Source organism: Biomphalaria glabrata, chromosome 5 (genome assembly GCF_947242115.1).
Source record: "Biomphalaria glabrata chromosome 5, xgBioGlab47.1, whole genome shotgun sequence".
Lineage (NCBI taxonomy): Eukaryota > Metazoa > Mollusca > Gastropoda > Planorbidae > Biomphalaria > Biomphalaria glabrata.
In genome coordinates, this window is record NC_074715.1 from 33,255,838 (window position 1) to 33,274,521 (window position 18,684).

The 18,684-nt window shown below is 30.7% G+C and overlaps 1 protein-coding gene across 8 annotated transcripts in view; it reads left to right on the forward strand.

Annotated features, from left to right (window-relative positions):
- Nucleotides 1–18,684, forward strand: part of LOC106060462 (rho GTPase-activating protein 45-like) — a 37,637-nt gene that overhangs the window by 8,696 nt on the left and 10,257 nt on the right. For 7 of the 8 annotated variants that reach the window (XM_013218369.2, XM_013218354.2, XM_056030279.1 and 4 more), the window contains exons 5-23: nucleotides 585–672; nucleotides 784–844; nucleotides 2,240–2,288; nucleotides 2,400–2,537; nucleotides 5,775–5,839; nucleotides 6,605–6,649; nucleotides 13,034–13,099; nucleotides 13,184–13,264; nucleotides 13,434–13,580; nucleotides 13,677–13,754; nucleotides 14,333–14,392; nucleotides 15,501–15,694; nucleotides 15,788–15,885; nucleotides 15,979–16,191; nucleotides 16,913–16,995; nucleotides 17,154–17,282; nucleotides 17,653–17,790; nucleotides 18,049–18,105; nucleotides 18,283–18,401. In XM_013218369.2, the coding sequence (XP_013073823.2) occupies nucleotides 585–672; nucleotides 784–844; nucleotides 2,240–2,288; nucleotides 2,400–2,537; nucleotides 5,775–5,839; nucleotides 6,605–6,649; nucleotides 13,034–13,099; nucleotides 13,184–13,264; nucleotides 13,434–13,580; nucleotides 13,677–13,754; nucleotides 14,333–14,392; nucleotides 15,501–15,694; nucleotides 15,788–15,885; nucleotides 15,979–16,191; nucleotides 16,913–16,995; nucleotides 17,154–17,282; nucleotides 17,653–17,790; nucleotides 18,049–18,105; nucleotides 18,283–18,401 (1,909 nt within the window). The remainder of the gene's footprint in view (nucleotides 1–584; nucleotides 673–783; nucleotides 845–2,239; nucleotides 2,289–2,399; nucleotides 2,538–5,774; nucleotides 5,840–6,604; nucleotides 6,650–13,033; nucleotides 13,100–13,183; nucleotides 13,265–13,433; nucleotides 13,581–13,676; nucleotides 13,755–14,332; nucleotides 14,393–15,500; nucleotides 15,695–15,787; nucleotides 15,886–15,978; nucleotides 16,192–16,912; nucleotides 16,996–17,153; nucleotides 17,283–17,652; nucleotides 17,791–18,048; nucleotides 18,106–18,282; nucleotides 18,402–18,684) is intronic. The other variant, XM_013218377.2, reaches the window with a different exon arrangement.

Sequence of the window (18,684 nt, forward strand, 5' to 3'; positions counted from 1 at the left end):
TCTGGAGAATTTTTCAAAGTCTGTAAATTTTATCTAAAATTTTTATTAATTTAATATCAAAATAAATTTTGTTTTATAAAAATTCATTTGTATTACATAAATAGAGCTTGCATTTGCTTTAATTCTATACTAAATAGATCATATTCTATTAAACTAAAAATTATGAAAGCTCAATCAAAGCTTTTTTTTTTTTTTTTTCAATCTGAAAGGGAAAAAAATTAATTCCTTCCAAATGTTGAAAACAATTCTGGAGTCAATGAGTTAAATCATGCATTAAAAAAAAAAAGAAAATTACAGTTTTTAGCAAATTAATGTCAACATTCAAAATTGTTGTATTCTTCAGAGAAAAAGATGTTAGTGAAAAGAATATATATACTTACTTAAGACTTACTGTTCTTTCTTGTGGTTTTGTGAGAATATTTTAGTTTAAACTGAATGTAGGTTTGTTTTGTACATTTTTGAAAAACAATGGCAAACATTGCAATAGAAATATAGCATTATATTTTTAATATATAATTAGCATAATAGGACTTTTTTTTTCATAAATGAAAGTGGTTGATAAAAATACAAAGTTTTATTCTTAGATCATAATTATGAAGAGGAAATGCTTCATATTACCATTCAGTACTTCTGTGATGCTATTGATCAATTGGCTCTAGCATTTAGCAGCAGGTAACTACATTTATGTTCTTACTCCAATGGTGTCGTTATGAAGTGTAATTAATTCTAGTCAGTCAGATGTTAATAGTTTTATTACTGAGTATTAATCTTATTTTGTTTCAGTGTATCTGACTACTTAATGGGAGACATGGGTCCACAGATAGTGATGAATCTCAAAACCAGAGTAAGACAATTTCATATGCATGTTTCATAGTATAATTTTTAAATTATTTTTTTCATTATTATTTTCTATTTATTATTAATATTATATTATTATTATTTCTATTATGTTTAGATTAATTAACTTGAATTTAATAATGTTGCTGCTGAGCCCACAAATGACAATTGGTAATGGAAAGTAAAAGCTTAGTCACTGTGCCACAGAATATGTAAATTTAACTTTTGTTATTATTCATCTTTATTTTTTTAAAAGTCATACAAAAGTATTATTTATAGTATATTTTTCCCTGTTGCTTCCTGATCTGTGACATTTTATTGCTCCTCTTTTTACTGCTAAATAGTATAAATTTTTTTTCCCCAATCAGCCTCAAATCTGTCCCGTAAAGGTTTATGAAAGGTCTTTGAATCCTTTAAAAATCATAAAAAGTCCTTGAAAACAGTTGAAAAGTATATTTTTTCCTTGAAAAAATGTTTTTTGTTAGCATTCTCCTGTTTGAAAAGAAAAATACAATAATATAAGCACTAACTCTGGTTAGATAATTATAATTAATATTGACATATTATAGTTAAAATTAAATACAAATGAGTTAACCTTATAGAAATCTAAATCTTGATTTGGACTAGTGTCGGTTTGAGGGGTATAATAAGATTCACTAGTCTTGTGTCTTGGCTTAGCGGAGTGATCTTAAGTCTATTCTAGTATATGAAATGAAACAATACTGTGTAATAGTATTTTACTTTATTTGAACTAAAGTATGCTGTTGTCAAACTATAATAGTAACAGATGTTTATTTGAACTAAAGTATGCTGTTATCAAACTATAATAGTAACAGATGTTTATTTGAACTAGAGTATGCTGTTGTCAAACTATAATAGTAACAGATGTTTATTTGAACTTAAGTATGCTGTTATTAAGCTATAATATTAATATTAACAGTTGTTTATTTGGTAAATGATTTTTTTGTTTAAGTAGGTAACATTGATTTTTTTTTAATCTTTGAGAATGTTAAAACCCTGTAATATCATCAGAAAATATTCTGATTATTTATTTGCTCCTCTGTCATCTGGTTAATATAATTGTTTTATACTTTACTTTGTTGATCTGCTGGTTTATAACAAATATTTTGATGTTAGCTTCTCCTTTGACTACTGGTCATTGATATCAACAAATACTCTACTTTAACGGAAATAAGGGGTTAGAAAAGTTCAGATGATCAAGTGAGTTACTGCAGTTGCTAGTTCTTATTGAGTATACACTAAAATTGATGACCGTCTATCATAGCATTTGAATTAACTGTAGCATGGATGGTGTGTGAAATCCATTCAAAATAATTCTCAAATTATACCAATACCAATGTGACCTAAATAGAATATATCCAATATCATCAATTTTTTTCAGTCAATGAACAATATTGCTGCAGAAGATGTGATTCAAGATAATGTGCCAGGTGTGTGCTTTAATTTTACAATTCTGTATGTTAAAAAAGATAGATTAAAAGAAAAATACAATTGTAGTTATTGATAATATAAAATGCTTTTTTTAAAACTTTATTTCATAGTCAAATTGTCCTGTGAAGAGCAAGATCGTATTCTAACTGCATTAGACAAGGGTGTTAGTTTGGCCTTACAGCGTGCCAAAGTCTGCTCAAAATATATTTCTGATATTATTATATACTTGGAGAAAAAGACTCAGCTTGGTTAGTTTTTTTGTAATTGTTTGAACTTACTTCATGTCTACCTAAACTTAGTTTATGTCCTCCTTAACTTTGTTCATGTCTGCCTTAACTTTGTTCATGTCTGCCTTAACTTTGTTCATAATTGATCAATAGCTCTTTTTATTATTATATTGAAAAGAAAGTGACCACTTTTATTGCCTACACCATTGATACAAGCTTATTGTAATGCAAGGCAGTTCTTTCACCAGTACTGAATACCATTCATTCTGAGCCAATCATTTGATATTCCCATCATAAAATTCATTGACAACACTGTCATCATCAGCCTTATTGCAAGAGACAAAAATCTCTACCATTCTACAATTAACACGTGTTACCATTGGTGTATAGACAACTTTGTAATTTTTAATGTTCATAAAGCTAAAGAAATTATAGATTTTAGGAAACAAAAAGGCTATCATGCTGAAATTTAGATCAACAACCAAACAGTAGACCAAGTGCAAGAATATAAGGTGCAACCATCAACAACTGAAATGGAGTGAACACTATCAAAATCTTTACACCAAAATTCATCGACTCTTCTACCTTAGAAAGCTAAGAATACCTAAGTACAACCATCAACAACAAACTGAATTGGAGTGAACACTGTCAAAATCTTTATTCCAAAATTCATAGAGTCTTCTATCTTAGAAAGCTAAGACATTTAAAATCAACAAAATAATTAAACTTTTCTATACAGCAACCATCTTCAGTCTAATTAACTTTGCCATCACCTGCTGATATGGTAATATTTCACTATAAAAAATATTGGCTAAATAGACTAATGATAATAGCATTGTATATCACTCAAACACAGCTACCATCTCTTGAAGAACTTTTTCATGAAAGATGCCTTTCCAAAATACGGCACCCCATCAAAATAGCGCCGACAAAATAGCGCAGAAAAAAAATTATTTTAGTCATTTTGAAAGAAATACTTTAGATATCGTAAAATATTAATAGAGCCAATATTTTTTTTGTGTTTTAATGTTATAATTTTTCAGTCATTTTGCAGGAAACACTTTAGATATCTCAAAACATAAAAAAGCAAAAATCATAATAAGGTAAAATGAATAATTTCAAAATATAGCATTTATTTACATTATAAAGGTGTACTTTGAAAACATGCAAAGATACCTGTCAAATTTACACACACACACAGACTTTCACAAAGTTAAATTGTAGGAAATGTCACGTAGAAATTCCATCACTGGCTTGTTTCCGTACATTGGCAATATAGCTTCAAGTCATCTGTTAAGTTGGAGGTACTTGGTCTTGCTTGCAGCTTTACTTTGTTCTCCAGCATTGTACCTCAGAATCTTGTACTCAGTGTTCTCCTGTTCTCTGAGGAAGTGAGAGATTAACTTGTAGACATTAGGGTGATGACCGTTAATAGACAACTGAAATGCCTTGTGCCATCCCTCCACTGAATTGTTTGTTCATGGTAGATTAGACATGATCTCTAACATTCCATAATGCCATCGGAAATCTTGGAGTCACTCTGCGGTTTCGTCTCTGGTGACCAATACAGTTGTTTTCCCAAAAGTCATACGAATTCCCTACAATATCTGGCCGAACATTTGGCTAGATAAGAAATGTGATCACCATCTTAACTAATCCTGACACTCCTAAGTTTGCCAATGTTGCGGCAAAAGACGCCCTGTTTTGATCAAAGAAAGATGCCACAGATTTCTGATTATAGTATAACACACTTTCGCATTTTCCTATCCTATTTTGTCGGGTCACCACATTTCAAAATCCTATTTTCAGCAAGTTATGCATTTTAATCAAAGGCGAAAAAGGGGAATGATATAAAATTTTAAGTACTCTCGTTCTCTGCAAATATGGCATACTTTCAGATCTATTAATATTGAAAAAGATAGAGACGTCAACAAAAATGATGCCCAGGAAATTAAATTACTAATAATCCGGTACTGTTATACACATCATATATGTCCGCGCTATTTTGTCTGGAAATTTCACGCTATTTTGTCCACGCTATTTTGACGGGTCACCCCAAAATACACAATCCATAAAGATAATTTGCGCCCATTAAACCACAGTTACATCAGATCTGGACGAAGTCGTCATCTCTTCATTAGAGCTTGTTATGAAAATTGTATTCTGTATCGGTTATCGTTCTTATGTTTACATGTGCTTGTAACTCGTCCGTAAGAATGTGTTCACGAAATGTGTGTTGTGTAGTCATTCAGTGTATTAAAGCCATACTATACAGACATGGTTTTTGGACTCTCTTATCTTTATGTTCATAACAGAGCTAAAACAGAAAGTTTTGAAAACTTTTTATCCCACTTTGAGTCAGTGTTGCAAAGTCATCTGTTGTCACTGAGAAGTAAATAGAAGCTTAATTCATAAAGTGCTGGTTATGTGTGTGTCATTTGTATGTGAAGGTTGTTCGTATTTGTATCTATATTGTTATTGTTATAGTAGTTATGCTGAGGGGGACAATTGTAGTCAAACTGAATTTCCATTAGTCAGGACCAGTAAAATTATCTTATCTATCACCTTTATTGTGCTAAAAAAATGCAATGGCTACTTTTTATTTAGTACTTGTTTAATAATCCTATATATTTAAAAGAGTTGATTGTGAATTCCTCTTGTTTTAGGATATATCATTGTTGGAACATAATTTCTAGCACTTTATTTACCTTATGTGCTTGTTGCTGGGTAGTTTGATGCCTCAATTGGTGTAATTTATATAATTATTTTTAATTATTTATATAATGATTGGGCATTGCTCTACCATCATCATTACCTAGTATAAGTCACTATTTTTCCACTACTATTATGATACTGGACCTAGTATGCCAATCCTATTTTTCATTCATCATAATTATGACCTTGTGTTAACTTAGGGATAAGTGAAGGATTGTATGGAAGTTTCATCTAGATCTACATCAACTGGGCTATTAGATTAGCAAAGACTTTGTTTTTAAAAAAATGAGAAAAAAAAACTGTTTCTTTTTGCTTAACCATTTAAGAGAATTATTTCAATATAGGTGAAGTAAAAATGCTTACTATTTCTATTTCTGATTACTTCATTCTTGAATGATATTCGTAAAAAAAAATAATCATTTTGAGTCTGAAAAGCAGAGAAAACTTTGATCTAACCTTGAACAGATTACCATTTTATACAACAAAATGTTATAGCCTTCTGCTAAAAAATGAAAGACTACTTCTTATTTTATTTTATTTTAGAACAAGACTATGCTAAAAACTTGACCAGGTTGGCAAATACTGTGCAAAATAGTTTAAAAAAAGAGGTAAGTTTTTAGAAATACTATATGAATAATTAGACAATCAAAATATGTAACTGAGTATTGTATTGCAATGGCAATGTGTAATAAAATCATCAGCATTTCTCTTATAAAATAACAATTGAATTTCTAGAATCTCTGCAGCACAAAGAAGTAAATACTAGTTATATAAAATGAAATAAAGCTTAAGAACATATAATTTTGTAATTGATATAGCTGTAAATAAATGTATTAAATACATTTTTAAATGAAAGTTTAATATCATATATGTGCTGATTATAATTGAAATCAGCTTTTAAAACATGAATAATGAGTTAAAAAACATTTCAAACAAGATTTAATTAAACCGACATTATTAGTTATTAACCACTTGTCAATTTATTTGATGCTAACAAACTTAAAGGATTAAGGTAAAGGTAAGTTTATAAGTAATTATACTATTGACCAGTTTCTATTTTGATTGTTATTGTTGACAGCTTTGTAAGAAGCTGTTACACAATTTTACTTCAATGTTGTTGTTTTTTATATTCATAATTTATCTTTAAATGGTTGTATTTTATTATTAGAATAGTTTTTATTTATTTATTTTGTACACATACAAAAATTTATAATTGTTAAAATAAAATAAATTGTTTCTCTCAATTTATAATTTAAAGCTAAAATTTCTTTAATTAACTAAATGTTAGAATCATATTCTACTAAGAGAAATGTCTGCAATTTATTCTTGTGAGCTGCTAAATTGTTTTATGTAATAAACATTTCTTTTGACAGGCATACTTACCACTCCAGTCTGTCTTCTGTACAGCATTAAGTCAGGTAAAAGTTGGCTTATGTCTGTCACAGTGTGTGCTTATCTTACCTATTTTTTTTAGTGGATCCTGAATATAGCCACTCTAGGTTTAGATCTCAAATTAGATGCAGTAATTAATTAAGGGGGTCGACGTGTCATGAAAAAGTCGATTTTAGACAAAAATATCGATTTTTCAAAAACTGCATATTTTAATAGAAAAATATATTAGGAATCACTTGTCATACATCAAATTATGAAAATATTGCATTTTAATACTTAAAAACGTGTTTTAATAGCATATGGGTATCTAAATTTGTTGAAAACATTGCAAAAGTCAACAAATTTCAGCATGCTGTAATGCAAGTGTCCTGTCTACAACGGTATCGTATTTGATATCGTTTTAAAGGTCACACTGCGTACTACGTCATTTTCCTGATGATTTTCCTAGCTAAAACTATTTATAGTAACTAGAGCACAAGCAATGACGTATATATCAAGGTTTTTACAAATATTTGATTGGCTCTAACGTAGTCAAGTAGGCTACATAGAAGCTTATTTTGATTGGTTTCAAGGTGGCCATCTTGGATTTCGTATTGTGATTCTAGACTCTAGACCACAATGCATAGCGCGTGTGTCAACATTCCTTTGAAGCGTGCTCTCAATTCATTGGATTTTGGATTGCATTATCTATTTTTGTTAGATTATCTTTTTTTCACCAAACAAGGTAAGAACAAATTACAGCTAGATCTAAGTTAATTTTAATAATAGGACTATTTCAGGATAGATTTAATTATATATTTACATCTAAAATATATACCTATGCCTATTGCTATTTAGTATTAGGGACAGTAGCCAGTATCTTGTGTGATTCTAGATAATAATCTAGATCTAGATTAGATCTATAATTAGATCTAGGATTCTAGATCTAGTTTAGATCTTGATAATAGTAATTATCTATAATATTGGATTCTAGATCTAGATTCAATCACATTCATGATTCTATTATCTAGATCTATCTAGTAGTAGTAGAGCTAGACTTCTAGTTAGTAGCAGTAGTTACAAGTAGTAATAGTAGTACGACTAGATCTAGATTATTCTAGATCTAGATCTTTAGATCTAATATTCTATAACTATAAGTAGATCTATATAGATCTAATTGAAGCCCTTAGACTTAGAACTTAACTTGATGTAATTAATTCAATATATTGTGATCAGTAAGCCTAATCTAGACTTTAGATCTAGTCACTGTAGTATAGATGTTATTTTCTTGGTCTACTTTACTTTATAAATCTATAGGAAATCAAAAATAATCTAGATATATCTAGATTTTATCATCCCTACTACTCACTACTGGATTTACTAGATTACAATAGAGAGTTCTAGATTTAGCTTGCATAGATGTGGTATAGATCTAGTGACAGTCACTTGGGTTTGAATAACATCTTGAATTATGATTTGAATTAACTTTCTTTGATGAACATTTTAATTTCAAATATTTTTTTCCTTCTCACTATTTTAGAACTATGCCAGCCAAAGCATTTACTGCCAATACTAAAGTTAAAGCCAGACCTCGTCTGTCAAGAAAGCATCAGACTGCGGCTGCCAGAGAAGCAATGCTAAATCATCTCAAACAAGCCACCACTCCAAAAACTTCTGCAACCACTTCCAACCCATCTATAGTTGAACCCACTGTTTCAGCATCTAAGCGTAAGCTTTCTTTTTTTAGTGAGGAAAATATTACAGGTATGGGGATGGCTATGCCATCAACTTTTGTTTGCTTAGAATCGCTGAAATCACTTTTTATAAATCTTCAGTGTTCATCTTGTGGCACACAAAACTTAAATCTAACCCATGACCCAAAAAAAACCTCTGGGCTTGCCATTTATCTGCAGGTTTTCTGTACAACCTGCCAAGAGGTAAAAGGTGACACTTTTACATCACCTAAATCAGATAAGATCCATACTGTCAACAGACAGGTTGTTGCAGCATCTTTGGCTACTGGTATGGGTCATGCAGGGCTTTCTAAATTTTCTGAAATAATGAATGCGCCTGTGCTTCACAAAAAATCATTTGGGCAACACACTAAATTTGTTTTTAGCCAGTCTGCTGGCTATGTAAACCAGATGCTAAGAGAAAGTGCCAGTACTGTAAGAGCTGCCTATCCTGAGCAAAGTAATGAACATGTCATTGACATTGATGTATCCTATGATGGTACTTGGCAGACACGGGGGCACTCTTCAAAATATGGTGTTGGGTGCATAATAGAAAATAAAACAGGTCTTGTAGTAGACTACCATGTTCCGTCTAAGCACTGTCATGTTTGTGCCAAGACAGGAAACTCTTTGAAACTAGAGGACCCTGTCAAGTACCAACTGTGGTACAATGCACACAAACAGTCCTGTGATATAAATCACTTTGGCTCTAGTGGAAGCATGGAGCAGCAAGCTGCAGTGATTATGTGGTCACGGTCAGTTGAAAAAAATGGCTTCAGGTATAAAAGTGTCATTTCAGATGGAGACACAAATACCATAAAGGCCATCCATGAGCAAAACCCATACCCTGACCTTGTTGTTGAAAAGAGAGAATGCCTCAATCATGTTTCAAAAAGATTGGAAACAGCTCTGAGGAATGTGGTAGATACAAAAAAAAAGCAAAAAATAACTCTTGGTGGTAATGGGAAAGGTAAACTTATCCAACCTAAAATAAATAAATTGCAAAAGTATTTTACAAAAGCATTACGCTCAAGCACCACTATTCCTCAGATGCGAAAGGCAATATGGGCCACATTTTATCACTGTACATCTTCAGATGATAATCCTATGCACAGTGACTGTCCTGCTGGCAAATCTTCTTGGTGCTTTTACCAGAGAGCCTTGGCTAGAAACCAACCTGCAGGGTCACATGAAAAAGAAATGACATTTCTTTCCCCCCTAGTGGCTGAGCATATTCGTCCTGTGTTTGAACGAATGACACAGGATGAATTGTTACAATGCTGCATCTTAGGGCAGACTCAAAATGTCAATGAGTCAATCCATGCTTTGATATGGAGTCGGTGCCCTAAGCATTTATTTGTGGGAAGAAAGAGACTTGAAGTCTCTGTAGGGGTAGGTGTTGGTGAGTTTAATATGGATCCAAGGCATCCCAACTTTTCTTGAGCCACCTTAATATTAAGACTGGCATACAGTCAAAGTCTTTGGGGCTCAAGAGAGATTGTAGCAGAATCTCAAAAGCCCAGAGATGCATTGAAAAAAATGAAACAAAAAGACGGTTAACAAGGAAGCAAGCAGAAGAACGAGAAAGGCAAAGAATCGAACAACAGGAGGGTGGTCCCCAATACATCCCTGGTGGTGCAGACATTTAAATATATATATTTAAATGATTTTCCTATTTTATTTTATTAACAATGGTCAATCCTTATTATTGTTAAAATTATTTTGTAGCCTTTGTTTATTTACTGGGCATTTTTTTTTGGTTAAAAAAATAAATTTTGGATTGGTTATGATATGGGGGGGGGGTCATTTTAAACTTTAAAAATGTAATAATTTCTGTTTGCTTAACATTTTATTTCTATGTCCTATTGTTAATTTGCTTAGAAAAATACATTTCATTGTTGTGAAAAGTCAAATGTCTCATATCTCTTGAGAATAAACTTTAAAACCCATTTTTCTCAAAATAAATTTTTTCATGACATACACATTCTTGTTTTCTATTTTTTTAAAAATGTACTTGTCCTATTGTATTGTAATTGTATATTTGTGTTAAAATATATATATACTACATAGTAACAGAGAGTAACAGAGCCGATTTTTTAAAAAATACCGAAAAATTGAGATATTAACAATTAAAGAAGCATTTTTTATCAAATTTACCACCCGCAGAGCATAAAATTAACAGGATTTCAATAAAAAATTTTTACTCCTAAGCTTGATAGTATTTTCAAAAAAGCTTCTGTTACTATGTTAAACACATAATTAAGTATTAAAATGCAAAATTTGAATACTCTAACAATGATACTTTCAGAAAAAAATCTATTACAAAATGGTCTTAATTTTGCCCATTTTAACCCACAAAAAGCCCGGTGGGGACAATTTAGCAAATAAAATTTATTTTTTTCTAGTAATAATGACTATCTATACTTATAGTCATACTTTAAACATAATTTCATTGTAAAAAGACAATAAATAAAAAAAAAGTTTCTGAAGGTAGACTACCCCCCTTAAGTACTCTGGAAGACAGCATTTTTTTTTTATAAATGAAGTACTCTATAGTGATGAAAGGGATAATGTGGGAATTGATAAAACTACTGGGCCCCGTTTTAAATGTATGTATCTATGTGCTAAAATTTTACATTGTCTTCCAAAAGTGTTCCCTTTTTTTCTTTAATACTAAGTATGCATTTTGAATTACATACACACACACATATATATATATATATATATATATACTATAAAGTAGAAAGTAAGGTGTATGTATGTAAGTTCCGCATAGAAATCAAAATCGTTTGACCAATCTTGGTAAAACTTGGCATAAATGTTCCTTGGGTACTAATTGGGACCATAGTGTATGTATTGTAGCCCTAAAACAAACTTAAGACCCTCAAAAAAAAATTGACAAACTCTATGAAAGTATTATAAGTTCATCTATCTAGGCCATTTTTACCATAAATAAATCGAAAGGATCTCGATTTAATTTTTAATAACATTAACCTTCAAATTTGTGTTTCAAAAGCATTTTTACTTAAATTCGTTCCTTATATCTGCAGTATTAGAATTCCTGACGTACATTCTTTCATTAGACAATACCGAAATGTTACACAACTCTCTATTCCTAGGTCTAAAACACTAATTCAACTCTAAGATAAAACTTCTCTTTGCAAAGATAGTTTAAACTTTAAAACATGAACATACTAATTATAGTCCATTCATTTCATATTTTAATCAAATTAACATTTAAATTTGTTTTTCTAAAGCATTTTTCATACATTTGTTCGCTAAAGCTGCCAAGCAGTGTTGAGATATATTTTAATAGTTCCATTCATGAATCGTGTACATGTAATAAAAAAGCCTTCATGCACGGACAGAACGAACTCTAAGGCAATATTTAACTCTAGGTTAGTCTAGTTCTAGATCTATCTCTAACTCACGATCTACTTTATACTTAAACACATGAACATTTCAAATTTTAATCAAATATATGTAGGCCTACAAGCAAATGTTTTTATTTGAAAAAATGGATTTAAGTCGATTAGCTTTTTTGATAGCTCCATTCATACTATTTTTACATTCACGCATTCTGCATTCGCTTTACTTATAACATTATTATTTCGTTTAATTGTTTACAAAACACTCTCAGTGACTATATCGACAGCGATATGCAAATTAAGACCTGCGGGCAGCAGGTAAAATATATCTAGTATATATATATGTATATATATATGTAATGCGTTTGTATGTATGTCCCTCATAGAAATCAAAACTGTTTGACCAATCTTGATAAAACTTGGCATAAAAGTTCCTTGGGTACTAACTGGAACAGTGACGTATGTAAAGTAGCCCTAAAACAAGCTTAAGACCCTCAAAAAAAAGTTGCCCAACTCTTTGAAAGTATTACTATTTCATGGATCTAGGTCATATAGCCATGTTTACATGAGACAAGATCGAAAGGATCTAGATCTAATTTTGAGAACTACACTTTGCAAAGATAGTTTTTACTTTGACACTTGAAAATACAAAAATATAGTCCATTCATTTATTTATTTAATAAAATTAACCTTCAAATTTGTGTTTCAAAGGCATTTTTACATAAATTCATTCCTTATACATGCGAATTTAAATGTCCTGACATATTTTATAATCCCATTCATTTAATAAATCGGTAAACCCATTTTAATAGATAAATTTATGTCTAATAAAGAAACTTTTAACCAAATCGGGTAAACCCATTGCGATAGTATTTTATATTTGATATAGATGTATCGGCTTCTTAGTATTTTATATTTGATATGGATGTATCAGCTTCACGGGTATACCCATTTTTGCAAAACTACTTTTATTTTTGTGGCGAAAAGAGAAAAACTTGAAAGGATCATTAGCTAAGTTTGACATAGATCTAAATCCAATCCACTAGATTATTAATACACAAACTAAGGCCCTCAGGCTGGGGGTAATATCCGGCGAGTATATATATATATATATATATATATATATATATATATATATATATATATATATATATATATATATATATATATATTTAAAAACTAAATTTAATTTGGAAAATTTGTTAATGAGCTTCTTTTAATGTTTGTGTGCAATGTAATGTATGATTAAAACACCCACAGGGGTTCCCTGGGAGTTTCCTTCATTTTCTTGTTTATTAACAATCTGTTTCCATTTATCTTTTTAATTTAGGATGTTGAGTTTTCTGCTAGCTTACAGGCTACTCAGGCAGTTGTACACTCTTACAAGATTATTGAGGTTAGTTTAGACAGACATTTTGATTTTAATAAAGTGTGATACATAGAGCCAGGTGTAAATTAACTTATTCATAATTTATTTTAGCCTCTGGCTGCTCGCAAAATGGATCATGATAAAGCTTACAAGTATATCAAAGAAGCATGGCATAGAGAACACAGAAAAATGGTGATTTTCTTTTTGTTTATTTGTAACATCTGATTACAATCGAAATTTTATAAATGATATTTTTTCAGATCATTATTTTTAGTACTTAAACATAGTTTAATTTTACATGGTTATATGTAAAAGACAGGGTTTATAAAAGTATGTAAATTCTTTACTTGTTTCTCTTTAGACTGAATCTATTACCAATTTGAAGAAAGCTCAGAATTTATACAACACAAGACAACAGGACTGTGAACGTGCTCATGATCTCTCCCTCAAGGCAGATGGTGAGAAGCTCGAGAGAAGAAAGAAAGCTGAAGAAGAGGCCATGCACAAAGTAATTGAAATGAATAATATCTACATTTAGTTTCATTAAAAAGTAATCCAGTTTTGCATTTAACTTGCATTTAACTTTTTCCATGTCAATGTTTAGGCTGCTGAAGCTGAGACTACCTACAAAGCTTGTGTTATTGAGGCTAATGTGAGACAGCAGGAACTGTTTAAAGTCAAGGTAACTTTCTAACATTTTATTTCAGTAATAGATCTTTGAAGACAATTGTTATAATCTACAGTTATCAGTTGATTAAGTCCTTAGCATATGTTTGTGTTAATATAGTTCAGGTCAAGATATAAAGCTGTACTGACTTAGTCATAGCTTCTCTACTCAAATTTACTTAGAAAAATGAGATTACTTTGTTTAATAGTAAATGGATCAAGAAATATATTTTCGTATGTCCTTCAGGGTTATTCTATCAGGCCATATCTTGTATTTATTTATAAATTAATATTTAAATTACAATTGCTACTTTACTTTTTTTTTTTTTTTCTGGAGTTTCTGAGCCATTTTGTAAAAGTTTTTTTTTTAAATAATCTTAATTGTTTGCACATTTCTGGACTAGACACATTGTAATTATGTTGAATTTTAAATAGTTTTAATCTAACCCTTTTTTCCCAAAGAATTGTATACTGAGGTTATGTTGCTTAAAAAAGTAACATTTCAATTATTTGAATTAGAAGTTTCCCTTTGTAAATATTTGATAAAGAGCTATATAGTAATAAAATAAATATTTTGTAATATCTTTTACTCAGAGAGAGTTACTAGCTAAAGTAAGAGATCAAATACAACAGTGTGATCAAGTTATCAAAGAGGTAAAAAAATTTTCTTCTTCCTGCTCTGTGAATGTACAAGTTTTCCTACACTTTTTTTGTGTGAATAAAATCTGTTTGAAAAGTTTGCAACATTAAATAGGAGGGATCTTGAAGTTTTTTTTTTGAGTGGTTGAATTGAAATCTGCAAATGTTCTAGATTCAAATCAACAGAAACTTCAAAACTAAATGGGCACTTTACTTCAATTTTAAGAAGAAATTAATAATTGATAGGTAAGAATATATCAACAAATTTATTTAAGCACATTTAAATAACACAGTGAAAAGGTCAATGTCTGTATGATGAGTAGGTTTTTTTTATATGCAGGTCACCTTCCTTCCTTACTCATAGAATCTTGACAAAGTTTGAAAATGAAACTAACATTTCAAAATGTTTTGGCTAAAATTCAACTTTGTAAAGCTGTAATAAAAGTAAATCTCTTCACCTGTGGCCCAGACACAGGCTATTGTCTGACTGGTGGTACACTTTGGCAAACTGAGCTGTGCTTCTTCATTGATCAGCTTGTTCAGACATGGGCTGACCTGAATGCTTTTGTAATTTTTACCTACAAGATTCAATTTAGAGAAAAAAAAAGTTTAATTTCTAGTTACTTTTTTTTTAGTATTTCTAAAAAATGTAGTGGGACTCAGTTTTTATTAAATATTAATTAATTAGTTGAAAATTGTCAAAGTATTCAGTCAACATTGACACTGTAGACTAGGATCAAAGCTTATTGTTTGAAACTCAGTTCTAAGATCATGCCTTTAAAATAGTGGATTAACTCTTCAAAAAGCATTATAGATTTCAAGGTCTGAAAGGGGTAATTTAATTTGTTTATATTTTTTTCTGTCAATAGTTTACTTTTTACACACTCTCCTGATTGGTGTTTGTATTTTTGTTTTTGAGATAATTTTACAATGACACTGGCATCTACTGACACTGTTTAATAACTTAGTGACTTATTGAAGAGAATAACTAAGATGTTTTTCTATATAGGTACTATTTCTGACACTTTTATTCGCGAATGACTTTTGAATTATTTTTTTTTTTCCAATATGAGGTGAAACAAACCTGCTTTAATTAACATTAATATTTTAAAATGTATTGCAGGCAACTGTTGGTTACTTTCAGCTTTATCATGATATTATGTCACCAATACCCTTACAATATCAAACACTCTGTGACAGCAGCAAGATTTACGAGCCAGGAAGCCAGTATGCAGAATACTTGCGAAGATTGCCCAAATCTGTTCAGCCTAGTGAACCTGAGGTTTTTTCATTTGAACCTTATGTTCAAGGTCAAAGGCAAGTAATGAATTAGGTTGTATATTCAGTGCTATTTCTTTTGAAAAAAAAAAAAAAAATTTACCATTTTGTTTAAAATGCACTTGTTTTTAGGACTTCTGATGAATCTCGCAAGGAAAGCTTTCATTCTAATGGATCAGTTTCTGACCATCATTCACCTGAAGCCTCACCAGTAGCATCACCAAAAAGAGGTATTTGTAACTTGTATTGTTGTTATATAAACTATTTAGTGGCTATTATTCTATTATTTTTATAAACATTTTAAAAACATTTGTTATGTTTAGACAAATATCGACTTCCAGTTAAAGCATGGGGCCATCAGATCCCAAATGTAGTGACAACTTCTGACACTGACAGTGCTTCCTGTAGCTCAAAATCTCATGAGTCATCGCCAAGTGGAAGTCCACATAGGACCCCAAGGCGACTTGTTTCAAGTCAGTCTGTAGATGAACTAACAGAGGAAGAACTTATTGCTGCAGCCGCAGCTAGTCAACATAGTAAGATAAGACATTTTCTTCTTGACAACTTAGCAATGGTTGATAAACTTTATATGTTTAACTTCTTTAAATTAATTGGGTGTTTTGGTGCTTTTGAAAACAAGCATTTGGTCTGGGCCACAAACATGCAGGCTTAGGCTTGTGTTTATAAGTTTTCTGAATCTTTAATCACTAGTTTACTTGTTTCTGACGGCATTTTTTTAAAAGTTAAAGAAATTTTTTTAAGTAGCATACATTTGCACACCAGTCTTACTCTTTTGGGTCTCCTATAGCTTTGTTAAAGTAGTAGATGACTGCCATTCCCTACATTTCCCACAGTGCTGAGATGAGTTATAACAATTCAATAGGAATATTTAGTAATTGATCATTTTGCCCTCTAACAACGTGTTTTGTGGTGGACAGAAACTTCATTTACATTAGAGATATTTTGTAGTCTGGTGTACTCTCACCTGATTTTGGCCAAAGATAACTTTCCTAGGGTATGGCCATTTTTTCATGTTAAGAACTATGGCGCCACATATAATAAATGAGCACTCAGTGGGAACAATGTTTGATGTTCCATTTGATATGAGATTTCCCTATTGAAATAAGTATCCATCTGATTTTGTTCAGAATAGTTTTTAGCTAGATTAAGGCATACACTGAAGCCAATTAATTGTTTAGTCTTTGGCTACTTTAACATAAGTTGTTTAGCTCAATTAGTGAATCTTTTCTTGTACAGCTCAAGACAAAAGAAGTCAACAAATGAAAAGAAATTTAACAGTAGCAGGGGAAGATGGTTTAGATATTCCATCTCTTTTAATGGTACTAGTTTACCTATTAGAATTGGACAAAATATATTATATAGAGAGTAGTTTTAGATTTTATTTGCAATTTTTACTTCATTGAGCTGCTTATTGCAACTAGACATTTCAATGAACTAAAACACTTGTCAGTCTGTAAAGAATAATATTTATTAATAGCATCGTGGACGAAGAAACACAACATTTGGCGTTGATTTTCAAGAGCAAGTTGATGCGTTTCAGAGCAAAGTCCCTCCTATTGTATCCAAATGTCTGAGTGAAATTGAAAAAAGAGGAGTCATGATCAAGGTAAAAGTTAATCCAATGCAGCTTATGGTGTAATGTGTGTATAAATGGTTGGTTTGGTTTCCAAGGCCTCCAACAGGTTAACTCTCACCCATCCACTTGATAATATATGTCCTTTGAATAAATTAGAGTTTAATTTCTAAAATATTTAATTGTGAAGAATAAGTATTTGCAATGCATATGTGTCAAAACCAAGGCACATATACAATGCAAGACCTAACAAGATGCTATGTAACAAAACAGGCCAAAGAAAAAATTTTCAGCAAGAAAAAAAGGTATAGACACTTGAGATACACATAACACTTATTGCAGTGAAAACTGTCCACTTCTTTGTTATAAAACTACTTACACTGCTTTGTTTTTTACTTATTAGGGTATATACAGAGTATCTGGTGTGAAAAGCAAGGTAGAAAATCTATGTCAGAAATTCGATCTTGATCCAGAAGGTGTAGATCTGTCAGAAATCCATCCTAATGTCATCTCTAATGTGCTCAAACTATATCTCAGACAGGTGATAGTCCTATTTCTTGTACAGTGGTTGTGTTATATATTTGTTTGTCAGACCAAACTTTAATACGGAAAAATTTAAAGAAGAGATAAAAAAAATTAAATCAAAATAAGTGGGAACACAGGTATATATTTATATTGGTGGGGTTGTTGTTTTTTTTCACTAGTACTATAAGAACATGGGAAGTCTGGCACAGATTTTGTTATGATAACTAACCACTTAATAGCTTTTAAATTTTTCATTAACTTAATTTTTTTTCAGCTTCCTGAGCCTCTGTTAACATTTAGACTTTATTCAGATTTCATCCACACAGCAAAGGTGAGGCAATTAAGATTCGAATTTAAACAAGAATAACTTGTACAAATAATTAATGCATTATTCCATGAGACAATTAAGATTTGAATTTAAACAAGAATAAATTGTACAATTAATTAATGCTTTATTCCATTTCTATTCTCAATTTTTGTTTGCTGTATGGGAAATTATATATTACAGGAAAACATGTCAGGCCAATTACTTAGCACCAGTCTTATAGACCATTTAAAAAATCTGGTTGGTAAGCTGCCAGCGTCCAATCTACGTACGTGTGCTGTTCTCATGCATCACTTGCAAAGGTATGTTTTTCACATTGATATCATTTTATATTTACACATATTTCTTTTGGATTGAATGTCTTTTTGTTGATTCTTTAGTTATTGATGCTTAGTTAACTTTTAAAATTATGTCTGTGATGTAGAGTTAATAAATGAAATCTATTTAAACTAAACACAGACAATAAAAGCATTGATGAATTTCCATCATTCTTGGGTATGACCTAGAAGTGATTTCTATTTTGAAGTCTTGGCTTGATGCATGTATATGTAAATTTGCTTTCTTGTTATAAATGTGGGGCTGAGT